Source organism: Alligator sinensis, unplaced genomic scaffold (assembly GCF_000455745.1).
Source record: "Alligator sinensis unplaced genomic scaffold, ASM45574v1 scaffold861_1, whole genome shotgun sequence".
In the NCBI taxonomy this organism is placed as follows: domain Eukaryota; kingdom Metazoa; phylum Chordata; order Crocodylia; family Alligatoridae; genus Alligator; species Alligator sinensis.
This window is the reverse complement of record NW_005842153.1, coordinates 1,931,927-1,954,391: the sequence shown is the minus strand read 5'-3', so window position 1 is coordinate 1,954,391 and position 22,465 is coordinate 1,931,927. Positions and strand designations below refer to the sequence as shown.

Sequence of the window (22,465 nt, the reverse complement as noted above, 5' to 3'; positions counted from 1 at the left end):
AACACATCAAAGAGCTACTCAACACAGTTCACAAAGACACTCTAATGGACCCAGAGGGACAGACTTCCATCTTCAGTTCCCTCTGTGCAAAAATGAAGTTTATTTCTGACCTATGGGGACTTTTTACCATCTTGTACCATCTACACTTTTCCCAGAGCCTGACGAAGGGACTTTGATTCCCAAAAGCTTGCAGAAAAGGACAATTTTCTTGCCATTTTCCAGTTGGTCTAATAAAAAGTATCATTTTGGAACCAAGAGTTCTAGTTTTTTGTATGTCAAATAGAGAGAGTAATTTGAATACAAAAGTCAGGAAAGGAGGGAGTAAGAGGAGAATGGGGGTTGGCAGAGCAGTACTGGGAGAAGTAATAAGCCCATAAAGACAACGGGATCACCAAAGCTAATCCAGGTAATAGGCCAAGAATCCATACTCCTTGTTTAGATCATACTTAATCCATCTTGTGGATGATTTCTTGTCTGCAATTTCCTGTTTGAATTTGCTTTTAAAGTTTTCTTGTTTAAAAACAGATACTCTGAAGTCAGTGAAGGAATGTCCAGGGAGGTTAAAGTGTTCAGTCAGAGCCCTTTGTGCATCTTTCTGAAGCTGAGGTCAGATTGATGTTCATTCATTCTTACACAGAGGATTGCCCTGTCTGTCCATTGTAGACTGCAGAGGGACATTGTAAGCAAATGGTGGTGTATATGATGTGGGTAAAGGTGAGGGTGAATGAACCTCAGATGTTATAATCCACGTTATTTGGTCTAATGATGATGTGGGTCTGTATTGATGAGGGGGGGACATCTTGCACCTGAGTCTGATGCAAGGCCTGGTGCCTCAATGAAACTGGGAGTTATAGAGCTTGCTGCTTGAGTGATGCCATTTGACATGGGGGGAGGGTTGTCTGTAAATCAGGACAGGTTTGTCTGCCACAGTTATTTTAAGATGGTCATCCTTTTCTAGGAGGAATTGAAGGTTATTAATGAGGTGTCCAAGGTGTTCAAGCTGGGGCTACAGGTGACCACTGGAGGGATTCCATTGTCCTGGTCTCAGGCTTGGTATTGCTGCAGATCAGAACAAGGTCTGAGTCTGGCTTTGTTGATTTGAGTGGCTACAGTTTTGGGATTGTATTGTAACTGCAGGAATCCCTGTTCTAGATCCTTACATTTTGTCCCAATCAGTGGAATCAGAGCAGATATGTGTGGTGTGCTTAGGATGAAAGCTGATGGTGTGAAGATAGCTGTGGCAGTTGATGGGTTTCTAATACAATGTGCTGACAATGTTGCCATTGCAAACCTTCACTGTGGTATCTAGGAAATTAATTTTCTGGCTGGAGTATTCTGGAATTAGTTTGATTGGGGGGGGGGGGGAAGGAAGGTGGAAGTTGTTAAAGTCCTGGTGAAATTTCGCTAGCGATTCCTTCTCATATGTCCATATGATGAAAATGTAATCAGTGTACCTTAGATAAATCGGCGGGATGAGAGGGCAGCTACATAGGAAATGGTCTTCAAAGTCTGTTATAAACATATGACATATTGGGGGTGGGGGGCATCCATGTGCCCATAGCAGTGCTATTCATTTGTGGGTATAGAGATTCTCCAAATCTGAAATAGTTGTGTGTGAGGACAAAGTAGGAGAGTGTGACAGAAACAGAAACAATGTCCTTGTTCATGAAGACTATTCTTTATGGTTTGTAGTCCATCCTTACAGGGAATGGTGGAGTACAAAGATATGACAGCTAGGGTAGCTAATATCATATTTTTTGGAAGCTTGTCTATGTAGCTCTGTCTTTAAGAAATATGTGGTGTCTTTCAAGTGCTGACAGCTCCAGTGGTATGTGGGAATAGGATAGAGTCAGCATAGTCAGAAACTCCCTCCATGGTGGTGCCAATGCCAGATACAATAGGGCATCCTGGTTGCCAGATTTGTTGATCTTGTGTAATAAGTAAAAGTTTAAGGTATTTTATGTGGCCATAGCTCTCCATGGACTTAGGAAACAGCACTGCTTCAATTTACATTCAGCTCACTTTTGAAGGTTCTCTTTGTAACTGTTAAGTGCATCTTTTTATTTTTAATAAAAGATTAGATTGTGCAGAAGCTCATGGCACTTACTCTCACAGGGCGCATCAACATGAGATGCTTTATTGGGCAGCAGACTAATTTGCTGTTCAGGAAACCATCATCATCTACACATGCATGTCAATTAGAGCACAGTAGATTAATTTACTGCACTGCCAGGTACTCCGTCAGATACAAGTGGTATCCAGAAGCGCAGTATATTACTACACTTAAACACACATGTAGATGGTGATGTTGGGATTAGTTTACTCCAGCTCAAATTGAGAGTATATTCAGTTGCATTAATTGCACATGTAGATGCACCCACAGCCAATTAGTATTTTTAAGCTCTTTGTGTTGCCTTTATTGAAATTGTAGAGTTTCAGGGATGCCATACTGGATGTACCTTCCATTAGGGAAAGTACATTTTAGGATAGGCTGGCAGCATCCTTGTAATACTAGTGGCATTGAATCTGTTTATGTTCTCCAGTATACTGGGAAGCTTTGGGACAAACAAAAGCATCTTTTGTTGATCTCAACAGACCAGGCAGAGCAGGACTCTGATCAGATGAATATGCCCAAATAACAAAAGCATGTTATGTATGCATGCATAGGCGACTGGTAGGGAGTACACAGGGGTGCACGTGCTCCCCCCGACGGGGCTGGTGCTCCCCCCGATAGCCAACACTGATGCTGTCGGTAGGGTCGGTGCCCCCCCTGGCAGGGCCGCTGCTGTCAGCAGCTTCTGCAGGCGCCCCCCCAGATTTAGGAGGCACCAGTCACTCATGCATGCATGTGTGTAGTTGTCCACGTGTCACAAAATTTGATCAATGCTAACATATACTTTTTCAGAATTGCTATTTGTAAAAATAAGAGTCAGCAGACAGGTTAATTTTTGAACCAGCAATATCAGTAGTCCTGTCTTCACAGCAAATCATCACTCAATATCAGGCATATCTCAGAAATCCTAACAGGGGCCTTGTTGTTGACCAATCTGTATCAGCCCCTCTTGAAGGTCCTTCTGGGATTCCAGGTGTAGTTCAGGGCATCTGATTGCAAGTAATCTTTCCTTCCACGACCTCAGTCATTCCCTGTCAGCTTTCCGTGAGGGGGAAACTGCAGTACAGAATGGTGAAGAGACTTGACTATGATTGCACAGCTATTGGAAGCCAAGCTGATAACAGAAATCAGAGCCTCTGACTCCAAGGTCAGCACCCTTTTCATGAGACAACATGGCCTAGTTTTCTAAATATTTTCACTTAGCATTCACTTGTGGTCTAACTTTTTGGCTAAGGCAAGACTGAAACTACAGTGCCAATAAGGAAGTCACTGTGAGAAAGAAATGAACTCTAATAACCTAGCTGAATGTACTATTGTACTAACAACAGAAGTTTTGAAGAATGAACCTAATAAACCTGAATCTCCTCTCTCTCATAACCATGTATGTCTGGAGTCTCTCTACTGAAGTCTGGAGAGTTTCACCAATGTAAGACTGTTGCAGAGAGAAGACTCATATAGATGCTAAGATCAGCAGGGACCTCAACAGATAATCGAGTCCGACCCCATGCCCTGGGCAGAAAAGAGTGCAGGGGACAGATGACCCCAGCCAGATGCCTATCCAGCCTTCTCTTAAAGACCCCCAAGGTAGGGGAGAGCACCACCTTCCTTGGAAGCCCATTCCAAATTTTGGCCACTTACCGTGAAGAAGTTTTTCCTGATGTCTAGCTTAAATCTGCTCTCTGTCAGTTTGTGACCATTGTTCCTTGTTACCCCAAGAGGCACCCTGGTGAACAGAGCCCTTGTTGTGTTCCCCTAATTAATTTGTAGGCAGCCACAAGATCCCCTCTCAGCCTTCTCTTGTGGAGGCTGAAGAGGTCCAGGTCCCTCAGTCTCTCCTCATAGGGCTTGGTCTGCAAACTGTTAACCATACAAGTGGCCCTCTTTTGGACCCTCTCAAGGTTATCAACTTCCTTCTTAAAGTACGGCGCCCAAAACTGGATGCAGTACTCCAACTGCAGTCTGACCATGCTGTGTAGAGGGGAAGTATCACTTCCCTGGTTCTTTATCATGCATCTGCTGATGCATGATAAAGTACGGTTAGTTTTGCTGAGGATTTCATCACATTGATGACTCATGTTCATCCTGGAGTCCACTATGACTCCGAGATCCCTTTCCATTTCTGTGCTGATGAGAGGGTCATTTTCCAGCCAGCAGGTGCGCTGGATATTTTTATGCCTGAGGTGCAGCACTCTGCACATTTGTCCTTGTTGTACTGCATCCTATTGAATACTGCCCACTTTTCCAAACCATCCAGGTCTGCCTGCAGTCATTCCCTACCCTCTGGAGTGTGCACTTCACCCCACAATTTAGTATCATTCGCAAACTTGGATAGAGTACACTTCACGCCCGCATCCAAGTCACTGATGAAGACATTTAAGAGTACAGGTCCAAGGACCGAGTGCTGCAGGACCCCGCTATCCACATCCTTCCAGGTCAATACCGACACCTCTATTATTACTCTCTGGGTGTGACCCCCCCCAGCCAATTTGCCACCACCAGACTATGTAAACATCTCAGTCACCATGTAAACCTCTAAGAATTAAACACATGTGCTCTTTTTCCCATGTATGGACTCTTATAGGGCAGTATTTGGGTGAGATGACATGTTAGAGTTAGCAGGTGTTAATTCAAAGCAATTTAACTAGTGCTAGTGATGAGTCACATGTTTGGGGTTAATACCCTCTCTAATGTGTACTGCTCAGATCTGCTGCTAGAGAGCTGCAGGGAGCTTGAGAGCAGACAGGGTGGAGGAACCCTCTACCCTCCCTGCCACCACTCCTGCTCTTGGACTGATTGGGGTGGCAGGGCAGTGATCTGCAGATGGAGGGGCACATTGTGGGGTAGAGTGGGGATCCAGGGGCTGATGGGGGCAGTGGACTGATTTGGGGGGGCAGGGAGAGTGATCTAAGTGGTATTGGGGTGCCCTACCCTCTCCCTCCTCCCTGGCTTATACTGTGGCTAGAGAGCAAGTGAGCAGGGCAGGCATAGAGCAGACTTGCAGTCCCTAGTCATGCCCCTGCTCACCAGCCCTCTAGCAGCAGCTCTGAGCAGTGCACATTAGAGAGGGTATTAATGCCGAATGCATGACTAATCACTAGCACTTGTTAACCTGAACACAGACTAACATTCTTAGGATTAGCACCTGTTAGCTCTACCATATGATCGCACCTTCACCCTTACAGTCATTTGACTACAAACACACAAGTCACTAAGCTTCCTTACCCTCACATTGACTTCACTGACCTACAAAAATCCATGCGCACCCAGGCTGGTGGAAAAATAAAAACAGGAAGCCAGGTAAATACTCACCCAAATCTACAGAAACAAATGCTGAATCAAGCTCATTTGATTCGGGAAGGTGATCTTTCCTTATGGGTAGCTAACAGCTCAGGATTCTTGTAAGTGAGTTCAGTTTCAGGAAAGGAGGGAAGGGTTGCACAACTCTGGGTTTTCCAGACGCAGGCATGCTGTCAGTGTGTAGGAATGTACATGCTTGCTCCAGTCTTTAAAATTTCTGTTTCGTCTTTAAGCTTTGTTGGCTGACTGCCATAAGAACAACAGAGTCTGTAATGCTTACTCAGACACAACACTCTTGGACTTCAAGGATCACCTTTAATGAATATAGTTTATGAGTTTTGGAATATAGGCATGCAGAACTGTCTAGCAGTGATGGCTAGGATTTAGAAATTTGATTTTCCCTCCTCCTACTGTATGACTTCCTCAAAGTAACTTGCTTGTAACTAAAGAAAAATAAATAACCTAACTTGATATATTCCAATAATTTTCAAGGCCTCCTGCTTTTAAAGCATTCTCAAATGATTTTTGTAATCTGTAATACGTTTATAACCTTTTGAAGGTTTTAATTTTTTTTAAAGCTTCCATCTGAAATGAGCTTCCTTTACGAAGCCTGAACCCACAAACCCTTGCTCATATACCATATTTTCCCTGAATCTAAGACACCTGTGTTTAAGATGACTTACTAATAATTAGATTCTGTACTTGGAAAATTTATAAATTTGTTATAATTTTCCTTTCATAGAGTCTAATGATTGGAGAGGTGTCTTAAATGTGTTCCCCCCCCGCCACTGCTACAGCAGCAAAAGCAGTAGCAGGAGGTTGGAAGTTAGCAGGGCAGGCCAAGCAGCAGATAAAGCAAGTGACTTGACTCTCATCCCTTGCCCATTGCTCCCACCACTTGTCCCCACTGCTGCCTGCCCCACTCCAGTGCCCAAGTGCCACAGCATCTGCCCCCTCCAGCAGTGCCTGCACCCATGACACCTGCTGCTGTTGCTTGCCCTCTGTGCCTGTACCCCTGCTGCCTTCTTCCCCTGTGTCTGTAACCCCAGTGCATGCCCCCCAGTCACTTTACCCGTACCCTCTGCCAATTGTCTCCTGCAGCCTCTGCTGTCCTTCCCACCCCGTGCTGCAACTCAATCAGTCATGGCTCTGGCTCCACTCCCACCACTGCTACCTGGCTGGACTGGGGCTGGAGTTACCATGTGCTCTGTGCCTCAGGCCAGAATGGGCTGAGTGGGATCAGAGCAGTGACTAATGATAAGTGGTGGTGGGGTGGACAGAGGCTGAGCGGGAAGCAGAGATGGCTGGGGGAGGGTAGGCGGAGGGGTGGCAGCAGCTGAGGCTCTGGCTCCAGGTTGGAATTGAAGCCAAGCAGTTGCCTGTTCTCCCCCTCCCCTGCCCCTCTACCTTGTACTCCAATCCAATCCCCATGTTGAATGGAGGAAAAAATCCCTTGTCCTGGATTACAGTAAATACGGTATGTGGCACAGAACTCATCTAGACATTCTCTGCAAAGAAGACATTCTCATGTGCATGAGGTTTTAGGAAAAAGGCCATTTGAGATGAATTTCTGCCTATTTACTCCCAGTCCCAGAATGGTTGTCCTTCTTTAAAAATTAATATAACTTTTTTTTGGCTGGTTTTGAGTTATTTAAGTATTTTAAAAAGGGATTTCTACCATTTTAAGGAACCTGTTCTGTAATTCCTTTATACTTAAAGGACTCATATATAGTTTTGCCATCCAACTTGAGACTTGGCAGGGTTGTAGTGCACAATGTCTTACATGTTTGGTTTAGTAAGTGTTACAAACATGGTCTGGAGACCTTTGATGTTATAAACTGAACACGAGACAAAGAAAACTGTACAGAAGGCCTATTCCTGCACTCCTTTTTGATATTCTGTATGTGCTGGTCTTCTTTCAGCCAAGTGCCTAGTGAAAGCAATTGACAGATTTAGGGTCAGGAAATTTCCCACCCCTTCCAAGTCCTACTGACAAGGACCATTCCTTCCCCCTGCCCTTTCTCTCTATAGCAGGGCTTTTCAACTTGTGAGCTGTGGGCTGCATTTAGCCCACAAGCGGTTAATTTGAGGCTTGTGGGCTCCTGATTGGGAGCTGTTCCTCCTCCCATCCTCCAACTTCTGCCTTCTGCTCCGTCCTTGGGGGAAGGGTGAGGTAGCTTGTGGTGCCCAGGGAATCCATGGGTCAGGGGGAGACTGAGATCCTCACACAAAGGGGAGGCACCTGCATGGTGAAGTGCAGTGGGAAAGGATGCTGGCAGCATGATGGGAGGCTCATGCAACATGTGGCCAAAGTGGAACAGCCCTGATCTACAGTATAGGTTGTATTTGTCTTCCTAGGAACATCTGAGAATATAGTAATAGCATATTAATACTAATACATTTCTTGCTGCCCTCTATGCAGGGCATTGGGAGTGCCCATCCCTCCCCTGCTCTCTTCCTGTGGCACATTGTTGGATTTGTTTTTAGTGTGCTTTGTGGTTGAAGCATGTGAGAGGGCTCAGGGTAGATGGACCCTTTGAGCAAATGTCTGTAAATGCACGGGACAGGATTTGATGGTCAGGGGAGCTCCTTCCAGTCCTATGTCTCTGTTTCAGTGAAAGCGTATTTATTTGCACGGTTGGTCAAATAGATGCTCTCTCTTTGAAGAGACACGGTCTCAAGGAAAAATGGTTAATACAACAGTGAAGCTGAGATTCTGAACCCAGAGATATCAAGTGATTCAAGTTGGTTGCCGTGATTCCTTGTGTTCAGCCTCATTGCCCAGGCCAATTACATTCCTAAATCACATCAATTACTAAACAAATTCATTAATGTGAAATATTCCTTCATTATAGGGGGTTCACAGCAATTACACTAGAAATGTAATTTTTTTAATGTACTGACTTCTATAATCTTAACCATAATATTCCACTAAGTAAGCTTCCTCCGAACTAACAATCAGCTTTACTGAACCGTTATAGAGATGCAGTATTCTGTTTCTTATTGTGCTGCTCACTATAAAAGTTTTTGGTGAATTTAGTTGGGAAGGGATATAGACAAGCTTTTGGAATAAGTACTTGGCACCCAGAAGCTTGTCTATATCCCTCCTAACTACACAGATGGTCCAATAAAACATACCACCTACAAAAATCCTTCTCTCTCCCCTACAATTGACATTTTTGTCTGTCTGTTAATTAGCAGATATTTTGTTTGTTTCAATGTTAAACTTAATGGGTCAGTGCAATTAATAACCAGGGAAATGGTACTTGAGAGTGAATGCAATAGTGGCTTACCTGAAGAAAGTAGGGAAATGACTATTTGACTCTGTTTTGTTACCTTGTAACCTAGTTTTAAAACTTTTTGTGACCAAAATACTTAATTTTAGAACGAACATGTCAAATGGGGTTTACAAAACTCCCATTGATCTCAAGCAACTTCTGTAACTTTGCATGTCAGTAAAATGGACAGGAAAAGGCTCCATTCACATAATTGTAAGGAAGAAAAGGTACGGAAATCTAATAATTGGATTGTTAAACCAACTATTTTTTCACATTGAGACTATAAGTGACTTGTAGTGCTACCCACATTGGGCCCTCATGGATCCCATGCATTATAAAAACAGTTAGAAAGAAACTGCTATACAGATTTTAAAAATCCTTGCAAAGTATTGTTCTACTGTAGGAGTAGTGCTATTTTTGGCCGTAGTGCTGAAAAAACCACAATGTGTACCTTGTAAGGTGCCGGAGTGACAGCATGCCAGACAAACAAATCTGGAGTGCAGGATACATAGCAGGATGCACTGCATATTAATATAGTTTATAATCATAAATATTGCTCTTTTGCAGCAAATACCAGGTTTTCTAAAAATTCTAAACCTGGTGACAATACTATCTTTGTTCTTGTGTATTCTTTTTTTGTTAAGCATGTTGTGATGAGAGGAAAAAAACAGAAAGAAGAGAAAAAGGGGGGAAGAGAAAGACAAAAGCAAAAAGAAAAAGAGAAGAGAATGAAAGAGAAAAAAGAGAGGAGAGAGAGAGAAAAAGGAAAGAGAGAAAGAAGAGAAAGAAAAAAGAGAAAAGAGAAAAAAGGAGAAGAAAAAGGGAAGAAAAGAAAAAAAGAGAAAGACCGGCAAGTGAGAAAGAAAGAGAAGAGAGTAAAAAAAGGAAAAAGAGAAAGAGGGTGTGTCCCTTACTGGTCATGTCTCCCATTGCTATCAGCTGCAGCTTGGGCCCACTGGTCCAGCGCAGTGTCTGCGGAGGGTGGCAGTGACACCTGAGCAGCACCCACCAGGACCAGGGTGCTCAGGCCTCCTCGACAGTCCTGGAGTGGGGGGAGTCTGGGCCTAGGGCTGGGAGGGAGGGCCCAGCCGGGGCTTGGGCAGGCATGCCCCTCTCACCTGGGTGGGGACAGCACTGGGGTGCCAAGCACCAGGGCCATGTGCTTAGGGCAGGGTCTGGGCAGCACGGGGAGAAGTACATGTTGGGGGAAGAGCCATAGGCAGGCTAGTCCGGCCGGGCCCTTGGGAAGGTGGCAGCTGGAGGAGAGCCGGGGCGCAGGAAGTGAGCACTGCCCTGGGGCTCTGTAGATTCAGGCCCTGGTGGGTGGGCGGGCAGGTGTGCCTGGTGGCACCCAAGGTGGGGCCTGGCCTGGCCTGCGCAGCCCCATGGGGATGGGCCACAGCTGCCCTGCCTGCGAGGGGATGCTGCCTGGCCAGGGCAGGATGCTGGGCACAGGGGCCTCCTGGCTCTCGGCACAGCAAGAGTGGGACACAGCCACCCCCAGTGCAAGGGCCTGGACACAGGAGCACCCAGGACCCTGGGAACAGCCACTATGGGCAGCATTTGGGGCCGAGCCAGCTGGGAGCCTCCAGCACAGCGGCCCTCCACCGTGCCTGCCCAGGCCCCAGCTTCACCCACCCGCAGCTCCCCACCAGGGGCCGGGCTGGGCTGGAGGGCACAGCCCGGGATGGGGGGCAGGGTCAGCAGAAAGCAGACAGCCTCCCTGCCTGTGCTGTCCTGACTCTGCCCCTGCGCTGCAACCTGTGGCTGCTCCCAAGAGCCCGGAGCAGCAACTTAAAAAAAAAATGTTTTTAAACAATTTCCTCTCATGCCTCCTGGCATGCTGAGGAAAATGTCTCCACGTGCCACTAATTGGCACTAGGGTTGCCAACGGTGACTGAAGCTATTCCGGGAGATTTTTTTTCCCCCAACGTGACGTAATGCCATTAATTGTACTGTTCAGCCCGTTCACAGTATCAGTCTCCTGGATTGCTTTCAATAGTCACCGGGAGATCAGTGCCGATTCCAGTAGACTTCCGGCCAATCTGGGAGGGTTGGCAACCCTAATAGGCACGCATACCAGGGGGTGCCTATCCCTGTTCTGCTGTCATTAAATGCATCCTTCCTGAACGTAAGACATGTACGACTAATATACTGATCAAACGGAGATAACTATGAGCTAAATGAACTAGATATAGTTTCAGACACTCTACCCATCTGGTGACAGTATTTGTAACTGTTTCAATCACATTTTCATTGTTATTAAAATGTTTCTCTCCTCATTTCTCATGTGAAAGGCTCATACTGCTAATGAGGGAACCTGACTGACTGCATGAGTCAGTGGCAAAACAGTATGCACAGTTATACACAGAGTGCTATCAAAGGCATGAAGTAAACACAGTGGAAAATAGAAAAGGCATTTTTTTTCATGCTAATCCCTTCAAGGTTTAGCAACCCCTAGGTGTAACTCATAACTAGGTTCAAACTGTGATTTTAAGTTGACGGTGCCCATGTCATTATTCTATGTTCTGAGTAACAGGGTCCCCCACAGCTAAATGAATCAAGCCCACCACTTGGCTTTGGTGAAAGTCTTGCATGAAACTTTGCAGAACCTTGTTCTGTAACAAACTACATGTCTGGGTTGCAGCTGCTTCTCCAGTCCCCTCCCCCCTGAGCAGCGGGTGGAAGGGAAAGAGGAAGGAAAGAGGAATCAAATTGTCTTGTGTTGCTGCTCTCTGCCAGAACTTTTCTTTACCCCCAGCCTGGAAATCAGAAAGCTAACAGCGTCAGAGACCCACAGTCTGCCCAGCCTACTGCTCCCCAGACACCTCCTAGAGATCCACTTTGCTGCCTTCTAAGACGACACTAAGCAGGTGAGAGCACAGATCTGGAGGAGTTTTGTTGCCACTATTTCTTTGGCAGTTGCAACTTAGGAGGATGATATGATGGATAGGAAAGAGGGGCAGACAGATCTAGGGACTGCAGCTATGACAGAGAAACAGGGAGAGGAGGCCGGGATAGGATAGAGGGACCACTCTGGATTGCCCTTATAAAGGATTGGCTGGATTGCAAAGGGGGGCTGTGTCAGTGAAATCAAGGGGAGTTTTGCGACTGACTTCAGTAAATCGAGTCGCATTGTGCTCTTGGTAGCAAGGCAAGGAGCTTCCTATTGGTCTGTCTTGCCTGCTTTAGAAAAGGAAACACAGCCTCAGCGCACCAGATCTGAGTGCTGGCAAAGTGCAGCGTGAGATTTCTGTGCAAGAGAGACCAGAAGAGCTAGAAATGTGAGAAGCAAAAGCAAATGTTTTTGTTACCTTTTGATATACTGGGAGCAGCACTGGAGGGGGTGATCACCTCCTTGGCTTTTGCAGACGTACTTGAAAGTTAACTGCTTCTCCGGACTTTCCCAGCTGAAAGGAGAAAAAGAAACTTTCTCACACCGGATGTAAACCCCAGGGGGTGAGGAAGTGAATATATCATTTTTACTGTCATTGAATGGGATAGGTCTTTTCTTGTTCAGAGACTGAGGTTTGCGTGGGACTCTGCATTCACTAAGACTTGCCTTCCTCTTCCATTTAAAATGATTTTGTTTCTACTTTTCTGAGGATATATGTCCCCTGGCTCCCTCCATCCTATAGATTGGTGGGTATTCATCAGGTCATTCCCAGGCAGTTTTAGGACTTGACCCTGCAATTGAAGGCAATTGAGATTTTGGAACAGGACTAAGCCCTGAAGAATCTGGTCCCTTGATGTACATCCTAGGCTAGAAGTTGACAACCTTTCACCAACTCTTCAGCCAAATTACTACAGCTCATTCCTAAGGCAGACCACTGCTGTCCACCTGGCCACTGCACATGTCCCCTGCTGTTACTGCTGCTGATTCACTGCCATTGATTTTCCCCACTGCCACCTTGGAGGGCTGGGTAAAAATCTCTCCATGGGCTGCAACTGGCCCACAGGCCATAGGTTGCTGACATATTTCTTAGACTCACCAGCTGGCATGTCAGCTGGCGGTATATGTATTCTCAAGAAAAGGAAAAAACTGTAAAAAAAAATAAACCTGGGAAGATATACCATGTTTACTCGAATACAAGATGACCCTTAATATAAGATGACCCCCCCAATAATTAGATTCTATATAAGGAAAATGTATATATTTGTTATAATTTTCCAGGTACAGAATCTAATTATTGGAGGGTTGCCTTAAATTTGTCCCCCTCCCACTTTTACTGCAGGGAAAATAAATCTTGAGGGGGAGGAGGGAGGGTTGTCAGGTACCCCCCCTTGCCCTCACTGAATTTCTTCCCTCTGTAGTCCCTTTCCTCCATTCTTACTGTCAGCCCCGGCTTTCCCTGAGCACTTGGAAATGCAAATTTCAAACCACTGATCTTGAAATAAGCATACCTGTAATTTGCATATAGATTTAGTTCACCTAGAATTGATGCATTTCACACTTTTTAAAACTGCTGCAATTTTTTGTAAAAGGACTCCGTAAACACATTTTTAAAACAGTACTTTTGTACCAACTTACATATAGTATGAACTGGGTGTGTCTACAAGTGAAATGAATGTTACCGAATAACCTCTGGTGCAATTCATACCGTAGTTTATTGCTCCTGGGTATACTGTTTACAGTGCCCCTGTGTCTGCTGCATGTTGAACCACAGCGGCTGTTCAAACCTGGATCAACATGCTGTAGACGGACTGGCTGGGGCATAAGGGTGCTTCAGTGCAGGGCTACCCAGCAACCTTTGTGCCCCAGCCAGGCCCATCAGCACCCACATGTGCCTTGTGGCATTGTAAATAACTCTGGCAGTACTACCCCATGGTGGAGTTAACTAGTTTATTTCATCCTAATAACACCATACATGTAGACAGTGATGTTTTCCTGTGGAGAGAATTAGTCAGGTACTAGATTAACTGCACAGTTTGTCCAGATGTGTATGGGGCAGGACTGCTCTGTTGGCTGCAGAGGCAGCTGTCTCCTGGCCCCATGCACATCAGGATCCCTCCAGATGTGCGTGGGGCCAGGAGACAGCTGCTGCTGCAGCCAACAGAGTGCTCCTGGCTCCATGAGCATCACGACCTGTGTCCCCTACAAGCCCCTGGGCTAGCATCCAGGGGGAGCCTGGCTGCTGCAGGGCAGCAGAGCAGGGTAGAAGCAGCCCTGTACTGGGCTGCTCCCACTAGGGTGCACATAGGCTTACTGCACAGTAAGCCTATAGCACTTTAATAGCATGTGTACATGCGCCCTTGGAGGATAGAATTTAGCTCTGTATTTAAATCCCCTGCTTATGTTATTTAGGCATATGTATTATAGTGGTGTCTTTAGTGGTTGAGAACTTCTTTATAATGTGGAAATGTACAAACAACTTTATAATAGCTTTGACTGGGACATGACATCCTGGGGCACAGATAGACCTGATGATCTAAGTTCTGTTGTCAACTACTTCTTCTTACAAAAATGAATGTCTTCTCATGTGTAATCTGGCTTAGTGGACCCTCTGATGTTTCAGTTTTTTTTGTCAGCAAATATTAAATTAGAATATAAGGAAAAATAAGTTCTAGGATGACTGTATCGGCATCCTAACTTGTCAGCAAAAAATCCACGGTAGTCCTCTCCTTTGTGATGCCAATCATCAGGGCTAAGTACAGACAGTCAAAAAGCCCAAGGGTGAATTGATTCAGTCTTTGCAGGTTAGTTTAAGATGCAGAGATTAATCTGCAAAACAACTGGACAGACATTTACCTTTGATTCAGGAAATGCAGCCACATGCCTGCATTGGCTCAGGTCAGAAGCCAAAGGGTGCTACAGCACAGCTGTCTAGAATACAGCTAGCATGGGCTGTATGTTCACTTCCTCTTCCTGCTGTCCCTGAGGTCTCTGGGATTTGTAGTCCACAGTTGCAGCCAGCAGTAAATTTGAGTGGGGGAAGGGGTGTTTACCCCCCACTCCCTGGCCCCAGACTCCAGCCAGGGTTTGCCAGAGGGGAGCGAGCAGTGAGCCAGCTAGGGAGCAGAGGGGCAGGACCAGCCCCCCTCTGGAGCAGACAGCACAGCCCAGTCCAGGGTTGCAAAGCTTTCTGGGATGCAGGAGGACTTTGATTTAACTTGAACCAGGAAGAGGTCTGGGACAGAAGTTTTGTAAACTGGTTTGACCTAAATCACTTAAGTCTGATACTACATTCAACCAGGTTTACCTTAAAACAGTTTCAGCCATTTTGAAACTGGTTTATGTGCACTGAACTTCTGTTCTGTTACAGGTTTAAACCAGTTTCTGATCACTTAGACCAGTTTATGTGTAACTTCTGTCCCTAGCCCAAGGCTCTGGGACCTTTTGCTGAAAAATTTGAGAGCATTATAAATGGAGACATTTTGGTATGCATCTCCCATGAGTGAGAAAGCCTCCATTGTCCTAATGCATGCAAAGCTCAGAAAAAAAAGTCTGTATTCATTGTATTCATATAAGTAATTGGCCCCAGTCAGGGCAGGGTTTAATATTTTTATATTTCCTTGTAAAATTATATATTTGCACAAAAACAATATCCAAAGAAATTATTGAGTTTGCAAAAGTCAAGCAGTCAAAAATTGGGAAAATGCCAGAATAGAGTCCAACCTTACTTCATCCTCTTATACATTTTGACAGTCTTTAATTGTATGATCACTTGGTTTTTTTCTGTGGGACTCCTGTCTCATTCAGTGTACAGAATGGACTGTGATCTGGAGATGAATCAGAGTTGTATGGGAATGGAGGCTGTTGTCTGTAGCATCCCTGCCTCATTTGTTACAGGTTGGGAGACAGAAAATGATGGAAGCAGTAGACTGCAGGAATAGAAGTTAGAGATTCATGTTTAAGAAAACTGAACACTGCCTGGGAGAACTGGATTTTATCTCTGCCTCTCCTTCAAAGCCTCCTTGCGATACCAGGAAGTCAGTTAAACCAGGAATGTCACAAATTGTGAGTTCCTCATGTTGTGGTCCTTCAGGCCTCAAGACCCGGACTTTGTAGAAATGTGGAGCACTCAGAACTGTAGCAGAAGACAGTGGGCATAGAAGTTGTATATATAATACCATACAATGTAATGTTGAGTACTTGGCAAAATCAGGAACTATGCCTCTCAAATTGGGCATCCAATTGATATTTATTACCTTAATTTCTGTGCTTCAGTCCCCCAACAAGTAAAATTGGGATAAAAATGTTCCCTTCCTTATGGAGAGTCTATGCAAATAAATTAATACCTGTGAACCGTTTGGATACCCATAGTATAAGTACAAGAGAAAACGAATAATTCTGTCTTCAGAACAGGGTGTGCAGTAAAGAAGGCCTAGGGCTGTATATTGAACACTGAAGATAAAACAAAATAAGGAATATCTGCTTACTGAGTACCATTCATACTGTGCACTGAATGAGGCAATGATCCTGCAGAAAATAAATACCATATGAATATGAAATAACAGATCAAGTCATCATGCATATACTCAAAGAGGCTGATACACCCTTTGGCATTTCTTATGTTTGGAAGGGTTGACTTTGCAACATTAATAGTGTTGTTTTATTTTATTTTTCTTTTAGTGTGCAATGTGTTGTGAAACTCTGGCTGCCCCACTGCTGCAGGGCATGGGGTCCAGCTGGGCTGCAGCCTTGTGCTCCACAGGTGGCAGTGGCAGCTCACACCAAGCCCACACAGGGATGGTGGGAGGAAGCATGCACTGCGCTTGTGCCTGCTGGGCCGGGTGTCCTCAGGGCAGGGTTGGAGGCTGCAGCTAGGGGTGCTGCCCAATCGGGGCGGTGTCCAGCCAGAGGCAGGCTCAGCCCCAGTCAAAGGCTTCCCAGAAGGTCATGGGGATTGCCGGGCCTGGATGCCAGTCCTCCACCTCAGAGCACGGCAAACCCTGTGCCAGGGATGCCCAGCTTAGTCCCCATTGCCTTGCTCCTCTGTGTTTGGGAGCAGGGTTGGAGGCTGGAGCTTTGCAACCTGTCCAGTCCGCATTCACTGATGGCTCCTCCTTGTAGCAGGCATGGTGGGCTGACAGGTTGGATCTCCCGACCAAGCACATTGTGACTGCACAGCATGAGGAGGAATGCTGCCCCGGGCCCCATGCTGGGCTGGGGGTGGGCTGTGGCTTCGGAGTGAGAGGCAGCAACATAGGCAGGGGCAGAGCTGAGCAGTGTGTCAGGGCTGCTCAGCACCACAAAGCAGCAGAGGAGACAGCCGCAGCTGGACCCACGTTCTGGTGAGCAAAGGGGGCAGGGGGAGCTCTGATTTTCCATGATAAAAAAACCAAAATCAAACACCAAAATATATGGGTATTTAGAATTTATTTTACTAATTTAAATTGCTTTAAAATTATAAATATCTCAATAAAACATTATGTTCAAATGATACTCACACATGCGCACACACACACATATACATACATATAGTGACATTTCATTTTAATCATGGTGAAACATGGATTTTGGGGTTTTAATTAGAGAATTTGGGGGTTTTTTACCAGAGAATTTTGGATTTTTTAAAACATCCGTTTTAGCCATCGACATTATTTAAAAAATACGAATCAAATTCTGCCAAGCCATAAGTATGAATTATGATATTCTGTGAAAATTAATAAGCCACATTTTAAACAGCACAAAAATCTGCACTGGTATATCACAGCCTCACTTACCTTGCAAATTCCTCCCAATGTGCTACCCTATGCTGTTAGCTGGTACTGATGTGCTTCTGAAATGGATTGAGGACAAGGATGATGGGAAGTAGGGACTGTCACTTGTAACTTGCAACGTCAGATCCAGTCCAGATCAGCAGTGACACAAAGTGATATTCTGCAAGCTGGTCTGTTGCTTAAATGAAATGAGTTGGTTTCCTAGTAGACCTGCACTGAGTTCATGTACTGCATCACTCACAAAAAAACACAAAGCAGCAGAGGAGCACAGAGATGAATGAATGCACAGTACAGCAATTAGGGTGAGGTGAGCAAAAACCAGTTAATCTTGTTTTCTAATCTACTCGGTATTAACATGTCACCACTATAGAGGTTGTGCTTAAGTACTGTACGCTGTAATGGCAGTAGGTCCCAGCAAGAATGCTCCTGGGCCCATCGTGCATACAACCTCCTAACACAGAAATGAGCCACTGAAGTCACTCTGGGGCTGTCTCTAGCAACCACTTCCAGAAACTGATGTTTCAAGAGTGACCACAAGGGAAGTTTCCAAAACACCTTCACTGCTATACTTCCCCTGTTCAGAACGTGTGAGTATGGGCATGCTTGGGAGCACCTCTGGCAGGACATGCTGTGATGCATGTACACACTAAAGTGACTACCTGGACCAGATGTACCCAGGGATATAGAGGGTACCCAGGGATATCCACGCCAGAGATGTTGCTCTGCAGGAACAAAAAACAATGCACTCTGTGTGGGTTATCAATCGGGGAAGAAAAAGAATTCCAGAGGTCTCAAGACTGAGATGAGATCTTTAATTCTGGCATCTGTGAAGAGTGTCATATTAACAGTAACCCATTGTCTGTGTCATTATAAATCATTAACCAAAGTGATCAAATCTATGCTTGGAAAGGCAATAGTAGTTCCAAGAAGATATCACATGGTGATTCATGTAGCTGTAATATAGAACAGATTACATTTTAAACTGTTTCTAGCAGTAAAGCAATGGATACTACAGAGGACACATACTAGGATTTAGCAGTTTCAGTGACAAACTTCTTTAGATCTCCAAGGAACTACATTTTTTTAAGTTTTCTTCGTTTTGCTGAAAACATTCAATAAAATCAGAAGGCAGCAAATGTAAAGCTTTCAACACAAAATATTTGTTCACGTACTGCAGAAAAAATGATTAAATCAAACAAATGAAAGCCAGAAACTTTGAAGTGTATCATCTCCTATATTTCTATGCGTGAGCTTATCAGCAATGAACAGAAGATGGAAAGAAACTTCTTCTCAGGGCAGATTCCTATGCTTGCCAAATCCAGTTTCTTGTACCTTCATTTGAAGTAGCTTGTGCCAGCCGGAACTAGAGGCTGGATACTACCTAATACAACAGTCCTATGTAGCAATTTCTTTTGAGGGAGGAGGAAAGCAGAGACATTTCTACACCCTTTTCAAATTCATTTCTCAGCTCTAATACCTGTAACTTATAGACTCCATACAGCAGCTACTCCTTGAACACTATACCATTAACGCGATACCATATAATTAGGGTTCTCTGTAAATTGTGCCGGAAGTGCTCCCCCACAGCGGTTCCTTTAATATATTTTATTTTGCCATTTGCTTCCCCCCACCCTGCCCCAATTGGCAGAGGAGCCCCGCAGGCCAGGTCATTTGCCACTGATCGCCAGCGAACCGAAAACCATGGCATATTTAAAATCTCCATCGATCAGGCTGGGGCTGGGAAAAGGGCAAGCGGTGAAATGAAAAACATTGAAGAAGCCACTGTGGGGGGCACTTTCAGCGCGATTTACGGAGATCCCTACCTATAATGTATCTGCTATTGGCATGAGGTTAATAATAAAGATCATGTTTCTTGGTGAATTCTGCATTTCACAAGTTGTTTTCTTAATCTCTTATCAGTGTCAGGGTCAAGCATTGCACTTTTAATTTGCCTGTTAAGGAAGGGATTTGTCAAAGCAGTAAAAGACTTAGCCACTGAGGGCATGGACAGAAGTTACATTTGTCACATAATTGCCCCCTTGAAAATACTCTACAGCTGTGGCCTTACAAAAGAGCATGGCTGCAGAGCGCTTTAAAAGTGCCCAATTGCACGACAGTCTGAACCCTCATTACATTACATGAGGGTTCAGATGAAGACACTTCAAAGTGGAGCAAAGCACCGAGGTGCTGGAGGGGACTCCAATCCACCCACCCCATCCTCCAGTGCAGGTTGGGGAAGCCTCAAACAAACTCCTGTCCCTCCCTTCTTCCCCTCCCATTCTGAAGGCATCACTGAAGCTGGGAGGAGGAGGGGGTCGGGCTAGGGGAAACTTGAACTCGATCCCTTAACACCCCAGATCCAACAGCAAACATCTGTTAGGTTGGGGGAACACTGTAACTTACTTATGGCACATCCTGCAAAACACCATGAGTAATGGTTGGGAGCTGCATGTCTTTCAGTGCCCTCAAATTGCACTGGAAGTCAATGGAGTTTGGGATACCAGGTTCTTTGAGCTATTTTGCCAGTTCTGTATTTTGGATTTATTTTTTATTTTATGCACTGTAATTCCTCCAAGATCATTATGTTGAATTATTTTGCCTCTTCTGTGCTCCTGTTCTTAGATTTAATTCAGTGCATGGTTAGAAACGCCCCCCTCTCAAATATTAGAGGGGATACCGGCAAACTTTGAAATATTCACCTTTTAAATGTTAAGTATGCTTTACAACAGCCTGTGCTTATCAGCCTTGTTATAGAGATGGGGATACCGCAGCTCAGAGAGGGTTTTGCCTTACCGATTGTCATGTAACATGTCCATGACAAAGCTAGGAATTAAATTATTGTGATGAACCTAGAATCTTAATGCCCAAATCTGCACTTTAACTAGACTACATTTGCTATCAATAGTTCTCCTTAAACAGGTATGCATGAATTATTTGTTATCTTGAGGGTTGTTCATCTGTAATTATAAGCCATGCTCAGCCTTTCTGGTTTGGGTGGGATCTAAATCTAAATCTTAGTATAAGTAGTAGTAGTAACAATAAAGTTCTTTCATTCATGAAATTCCAGGATGTTTTTTTTTTTTGTTATTGCATCATTTCATGATCTGTTTGCTTCTTATAGGTCTGAGAATTAATGCCATCATGGCCAGTTTTGAAGAAGCTGAAACCGAAGAAACAGTAACATGTCTCCACATGATGTTTTACCATCCTTTCCAACAGGAAAAGCAGGTGTTTCGCCATTTAAACTTCTATAAGAGAGAACAGCTCAGAGCAGATGAGGTGGCAAAGTTTGGCCGAGACGGTAACATCTGCCATTATATTTTAGTGGATGCTCGTGTTTCCCGGATTCAGTTTTCCTTGCAGTTATTCAGAAAGCTCAGCGGCTCGGAACTGTGTTTTGAGATCAAGAACATGAGCAAAAGGACCAAGCTGACTGTGAACAACCTGGAACTGGGCTACCTAAACAAAATTGACTTGCCCTTAAAGTGCATGGTTGGTTTTGGAGACTACCAGATTCTAATGCATGTACAGGAAGGGGAGTCAGTGGATTTTTTTGAGACTTTCTTGGAGTTGTCCCAGGTTTCACTGCTGCAAGAGCAATACCTGCCCTCACTGCAGCCCATACCTGAGCATGGTATTTCTCCTTCTTTGTTTTACTCCCAAGCTATAAACCCAGTGGAGAAACCAGTAGAGATAGATGAAAATGAATTGTGATGAAGGGGAGAAGGCTGGGTTCAATGGTGTTCTCTACCTGAAAGAATATCGTGTTAGAGACCAAAACCCACTGTTTTGCCTTGTTTTTGATGGTTTTTACACCTAGGCTATCTAATCCTACACACACTCTTAACTCAAATATATCAGAATGTACACATCTGCAGTATGATCAGGTTTGTATTTCCCTGTCTCCTCCCACACACTACATTTTAGCCTCATTATCTGTGTCAGTCGAAAGGTTCATGGCAGCAGGTCCATTTGAAGGACTAACAGCTCCAATGTTTGAGGTATTTCAAGTAGTGTGAGAGAGAGTGTGTGTGTGTGTGTATGTGCGCACATGCGCACGTGCACGCACACAGGTGTAGTAAATACAAAGCACAACACAAAGTTCTCTCCTTGTATGAATACTTACTCATACTATACTTAACATAGCTATAGTGTGTATTAATAAGTTTCATATTGATGTGCAGTCAGTATGCAGGATGAGATCTCTTACCAATCCTAATCTGCTCTTTTCCATGCTTTGACATATTTTATGCATATTTAATGCAAATAAACTCTAATTGAAATATCCAGGTTCACAGAATCATATTTTTTCTTCTAATTGTATAATGGAAATAACAGCATATGCTTCTAAGAATATATTTTTATTATGAATTTTTATAAGGAAACATGAGCATACGATACCAGTATTCATCTCATGTGAATGTCCAACTGAGGTTTTTATTAAAAATATGTTCACATCCAATAGGGAATTGTTTCCTTTTTTGGATGTACTTTGAAAGTAGCTACCGCAAAGAAAATGATTCTTAGAGAGATTCATGAAAAAAGCAATCTTTACTGATAGTGATCCCAGGACAAATTATGTTTAGCTTTTAAAGAGTGGTATCCCAGCTGGAATGCTTTATTCCAAGATTGAGCTGGCTGAAATAATTTTGGCAAAAAAATTTTGCATTTTTCAGTGAAATTAAATTAAATTTAAAATAAATGAACATAACTAATAAAAAATGGCTGCACTCGAGAGGGGACCTCAGGCAGGGCTGAACTCATAGAATCATAGAGAAGAGACCTCCAGAGGTCATCTAGTCCAGTGGTCCTCAACTTTTTTTTGTACCAGGACCCATTTGTAAACATTGATGGGCAGTCCCAACCCAGTAATTAGTTTAAATAGAAAAAAAGTCCTCTGTCTGTGCCAGCCAGGGGCAAGGCGTAGGGGGTACACATGCACCCCCTGAGAGCACCAATGCATGCCCTGCCAGGCCGCACTCCCTGTGTAGCTGGCGGGCAGGAGAGGCAGGCGGGAGCACCAGTGCCCCCCCTGCGAGCACCGTCCCGGGAGCAGGGCTGCCAGCAAAAGCGGCCGCACCGCTTTCAGAAGTGGCTAAGGGGCCCTGGGAAT

At 44.6% G+C, this 22,465-nt stretch overlaps 2 protein-coding genes across 3 annotated transcripts in view; one reads left to right on the top strand and one right to left on the bottom strand.

The window, feature by feature from the left end:
• ALPK1 (alpha kinase 1) overlaps positions 1-12,098 on the bottom strand; it is a 115,970-nt gene extending 103,872 nt beyond the window's left edge. The window contains exon 1 of the mRNA XM_006025555.3: positions 12,003-12,098. The gene's annotated coding sequence lies outside the window, so the exon portion shown is untranslated. The remainder of the gene's footprint in view (positions 1-12,002) is intronic.
• On the top strand, positions 11,407-21,630 carry TIFA (TRAF interacting protein with forkhead associated domain). Of its 2 annotated transcripts, XM_025206369.1 has the most exons (3): positions 11,407-11,561; positions 12,060-12,147; positions 20,474-21,630. In XM_025206369.1, the coding sequence occupies exon 3, from the start codon at positions 20,494-20,496 to the stop codon at positions 21,064-21,066; it is 573 nt and encodes a 190-aa protein (XP_025062154.1). In that variant the 5' UTR covers positions 11,407-11,561; positions 12,060-12,147; positions 20,474-20,493; the 3' UTR covers positions 21,067-21,630. The 2 variants fall into 2 exon arrangements, with proteins under 2 accessions (XP_025062154.1, XP_006025606.1); XM_006025544.3 differs by lacking the exon at positions 12,060-12,147.
• The last annotated feature ends 835 nt before the right edge of the window (positions 21,631-22,465 follow it).